The sequence below is a fragment of the Triticum dicoccoides genome, chromosome 4A, assembly GCF_002162155.2.
Source record: "Triticum dicoccoides isolate Atlit2015 ecotype Zavitan chromosome 4A, WEW_v2.0, whole genome shotgun sequence".
Lineage (NCBI taxonomy): Eukaryota > Viridiplantae > Streptophyta > Magnoliopsida > Poales > Poaceae > Triticum > Triticum dicoccoides.
This window is the reverse complement of record NC_041386.1, coordinates 66473772-66478573: the sequence shown is the minus strand read 5'-3', so window position 1 is coordinate 66478573 and position 4802 is coordinate 66473772. Positions and strand designations below refer to the sequence as shown.

Below are 4802 nucleotides of genomic sequence, written 5' to 3'. Positions count from 1 at the left end.
GGCATGCATTTTCTGCCGATTCTTTATTGGTACCACAGAAAAATCTTTTCGATTCTAGTAGTATTAATTAAAGCTCACAAACTGAACGTATAAAGAGTTCACAAAAACCACACGACTACAAAATGCAAACCCGAAACAAGAAAGAGGAAGTGGTCGTGAGCAATCCACTGATGCGCAAAAGGGCCTTTTCCATATCCGAGTAGTATCACACCGGGTGCTGCCATAAACCCCCACGCTTTATTCGACGTTTGTACGGTGACAGGGCCAAATATTTGCCGTAAGATCCTTTTAGGAAAAAAAAAAAGGGTGATCTGGGAGGGGAAACAGAGGCATGCATGCAGCAGCAGCAGTAGCAGCAGGCATCGTTCCTTTCCTTTGCGCTGCGCCACAAAGTTTATTCTTCGCAAAATCGCAAGACACCAGGGGCAGCTTTCTCGGCGAGTGCTTTGTAGATATCGGGGGATCGTACTACGATCTTTATCAAAAGGAAGGAAACGCACAAAAAGGAGCGGCAAATGAGTTGGAGGTGGGAGCGGGCGGTGTGCGTGGAAATGGCAGCAGCGGGGCGCCACCATTGGCCCCGCACGCTTGCATCCACTCGGGGAACAGCGCTACAGCATCAACTCGTCTCAAATCATCAGGCCACCAACAGTGGCATACGTACCAGTACCTCCACGCCCGTGGTGGATGGCTGCGTGCGCACACACGTGGGAGGCACTTTTCAACTCTCATCATCCATTGATAATGTGCACTCTCGTGAATATATAAATATAAAAATATATATATTGGACCTCTTATGGTGTGGCTAGTATTTACAGAAGGCTTCCAGGAGTACCAATCTGGGGCAATGATAAGCAAGAAAAGGTGAAAATAAGAAGGCCAATATGCATAATCATTTCCTCCTCAATACTCTCTCTCTCTCTCTCTCTCTCTCTCCCTCTCGCTCGCTCTTTATCAAAACCTCGCCACCGAAAAAGAGGATGGCGCGGAGATGGATCAAGCAAGTCAATAGCAACAGCCTAGAGTTATCAAAACCCAGAACCAATCCATGGGGCGACCACCCTAGACCTGGCCGCCCCCACGGCCATCGCCGTCGCCATCGTGCTCGTGCGCCTCCTCCCCCTCCTCCTCCACGTCCCCCACTCTGATGAGCGGGGCCCGCTCCGAGACGCACTGCTCCTTTCCTTCCTCCGCCGTACAAACAGCGCCGCTGCCGCTGAAGCTGCTGCTCTCCCTGTCCCTATCCACCGCATTCGTGTCGCCATTGCTGCCGCCGATGCTGCTGGAGCTGGCCATGGGCATGAGCCCTTCCTCCAGCTTCTGTAGCGCGTCGTCGTTGCCGCTCTCGCTGATCGGCACGTAGCCGTTCTTGTTCTTGCTTCCACCGGCATTGCTGCCGGTAGCAGTTGCCGCTGTTTTGGTGCTAGCGGCAGCACTGCCGCTTGATGTGTTGGCGTTGCATTCGGAGCTGTTGGAGCTGGTAGTGGGTTTCGTCAGCTCCTTGGCGCGCGCCACCTCGACGTCCCAGTCAGTGGCGGCCACGGCGCGCGCCATCCACACCGCGCAGGCGGCCTGCGCCGCCAGGAGGCCGAGCCACAGCCCGGCGAAGCCAAGGCGCGCGCCGAAGGCCAGCGCCAGCCCCACCGGCATGCCGACGAGGTAGAAGGAGGCCAGGTTGATGCGAGCGCCGCTGGCGGGCCGCGCGCTCCCGCGGAGCACCCCGCACCCGGCGGTCTGCGGGAAGTTGCCGAGCTCGCACAGCCCCGCGATTGGGAGCGCCACCGCGGTGAGCCGCAGGATTTCCGAGTCCGACGTGAACATGCGGCCCCAGTGGTTGCGGACGGATATCATGAAGGTGGAAGCGACGGCGCCAATGACGAGGCCGATGAAGAGCGCAGCGCCAGCGGCGCGGCGGGCGCCTCCCGGGCGACCCGCGCCGAGCTGGTGGCTGACGCGCGTGGACGCGCCCTGGCCGAGCGAAGACGGGAACACGTAGACGAGCGACGTGGCCTGGATGAGGATTCCCATGGAGGCCACGGTGGCGCGCGGGTTGGGCAGAAGCCCAGACAGCACGATCATGAGCTCGTACCACCACCACTCGAGGCAGACCGCCGTGGCAGTGGGAACGGCGAGACGGAGCATCGCCCCCCAGCCGCGGAGGCAGTCGGAGGTCGGACCCACCCACGAGTCCCTGTGGGCCCCCGAGATGGCGAGGAAGCACAGGAGCGCCAGGAGCAGGTTGAGGTCGGTGAGCGCGACGGCGAGCGCGACGCCGGCGACGCCCATGCGTAGGCGCACCACGAGGAGGTAGTTGATTGGCCCGTGGAGCAGCACAGAGAAGAGAGAGCACGCGGTGATCGGCAGCGTGAGGTTCTGCGACCGGAGGTACACCCGCAGCGGGTGCAGGACGGCCAGCACCGCCAGGTCGGCGGACGCATACGCCGCGAACGTCTGCGCGGCGCTGGCCACGCCCTCGTCCTGGCCGAGCAGCTTGAGTATGTGGCCCGTGGAGGTGATCCACAGGAGGGAGATGGGCAGCGCCACCGCGAGGAGCAGCAGCACGGTTCGGTGGAGCGCGAGCGCCAGAAGCTTGCCACGGCGCGCGCCGAAGGCCTGGCCGCAGAGGGGCTCCATGCCGAGCGCCAGCCCGGAGAGCACGGAGTAGCCCGTGATGTTAGCGAAGCCCAGCGCGAGCGAGCCGCCGGCGAGCGCCAGCTCCCCCAGCTGGCCGAGGAAGAGCATGGAGATGAAGCTGCGCGAGTACATGACGAGCCCCGTCACCGCCATGGGCACCGACAGCCGCCCGATCGCCCGCGCCTCGCCGGCCACCTGGTGCCATCCGTACACACGAGCACACGTAAGTCGATCAGCTCAGAAAAGCAAACTAGCTCGAGGAGCTTTCCTTTTCCTCCCGGCCGGTTGCTGTTACCGGCCAGGCAGTAAATAAACATTAAGCAGCTAGCTAGGCAGCGACCTTTCACGTACTGTAGCTAGCTAGCAGCTGAATGTCTACCCTGCTTGTACGTGTGCATGCCATGCCAGTATGAAATTTACCGGCCGGGGCACATGCAGATGCAGGTGGAGGAAGCTGGAGATTATAGAATGTGCGCATCTACACGTAGAGCACGCACGCTTATACCTTGGAGAGCGCCAGTGCGCGGGCGCGGTGGTGGCTGTCGTCGTCGTCCTCCTCGTGGTGGTCACCCACGGGGTGGAGCAGGTGGGAGGAATTCTTGAAGCAAGTGAGGGGCGGCGGCGAGGGGGGCGGGCTGGCGCCGGTGTTGCACATGATGGCTCAAGGCCGGCTGGAAAGTGCTTCTTCCCGGCCGGCGGTGCGCCGCGCGCGCGTCTGGCTGGCGCGATCTTTCCACTGTTGGAGGAGATGTTAGCCGCTGGCTGCTGTCCAGCGCTGATTGGTGGGCGGTACAAGCTACAAGTACATTTGACTCGTTAGCTTACCACCCAGCTTTCTCTGCTTCTCTCTCTCTCTCCCCGTGGGATTGGTGCTTGCTGGTCCGGCCTTTTGGTCTCCTGGGCAGAGGTGAGGCTGGCTGGTGAGTGGCGAGTGATGAGGAGGAGGCGCTCTCTTTGCTGCCTGCTTCGGGTCGCAATGTGGGAGGGGGGGCTGGGCTGGCCCGTATATATACACGCGCGCGCGCGCGGTGGCGGGGGAAGGCGCGCACGTACGTGTCCCAATTCGCGCGCGGGGCCGGGCCGGGCCGGACCGATTTCCATCATGGAACGAACGAATGAATGAACACGAATGGAATATGTATTATTATTTTCTTCCGGGCCGGAGGAATGGAGTGAAGTTGGCTCGGCATATATGCGCCTGTCTCGGAATTCCCCTATCCCTTCGCCCGCCGAATGGCATAATCTCGCACGCCTCATCTGTCGGAAAATCGGACCCAACAACCTCGCCTCCCTCCCCGCCCCGCCCCGCCCCTGACAGCGAAGTCGTCGACGCAGATTACTTACCCCGTTGCTTTTGCCCTCCCCCGGTAATTATCTACTACTGTGTCACGCAAGCGGCCCGGTGACGGGTGAATAATCGGTGGCTCGCTGCCGAACTGTAGTATACGTAGAGTAGGGTTTGGGATGGGTCGATCCCAGGCGTCTCCGCTTGACCTACACGGTTAGCTTGCGCCGCGCGGTTATTCTCGACGGGTTACTTCTTTTCCGTACCCACTTCAACTTTTTCACTTTCGCTAGCTACCCATGACGTCGTATGTATATACAGAGCCATCAGCCATGCATGCTGCCGAATTTTGGATCGCGTCCATGAGCTAGCTAGCTAGCTAGGCACCATTTTCACCCACGAAGTCTGAACCAACCAAGTTTACTGCATCGAGTTCTTCACCGCACCAGAATGTGAGTTGTGAGAATGACACCATTAGCTGAGGGGGCTAGCTAGGGCGATAAGAACCGATCAATCGGGTCGCTGTGCATGCGCGCCTGTCCGTGCGCGCTTAATGGCGCTACACGTTGAGGCCAGCCAGAAGCAGAAGCGCAGAGGCTCTCTCATGCCAATGCCATGCATATATCTGCCCTGCACTTGCCCTGTCTGCCTGTCTCTCTGCATTGTTCACCGCTACTTGCGCACAGCGATCGACCGATCGATCGGCCACTGGCGCTGGTAGCATGCCGGTGGTCCCTGCGAGTGAACGAAATGAAAAAGAATAATTGTTCCCTTTTCAGAGTGGCAGCTAGCATTTGATCCTCGCCCCTGGCCTGGGGCATGCAGATGCAGTGCAGGATTTTGCAATCTAGCGAGACGATTCGTCGGAATTAAGCCGGTCGGT

At 59.9% G+C, this 4802-nt stretch overlaps 1 protein-coding gene across 1 annotated transcript; it reads right to left on the bottom strand.

The window, feature by feature from the left end:
- Positions 1-742: 742 nt before the first annotated feature.
- On the bottom strand, positions 743-3620 carry LOC119285019 (protein DETOXIFICATION 48-like). Its single transcript, XM_037564217.1, has 2 exons — positions 3140-3620; positions 743-2829 (listed from the first exon to the last, which is right to left on the bottom strand). Exons 1-2 carry the CDS (start codon positions 3287-3289, stop codon positions 1063-1065), a joined length of 1917 nt encoding a protein of 638 aa, XP_037420114.1. The 5' UTR covers positions 3290-3620; the 3' UTR covers positions 743-1062.
- Between the last annotated feature and the right edge of the window lie 1182 nt (positions 3621-4802).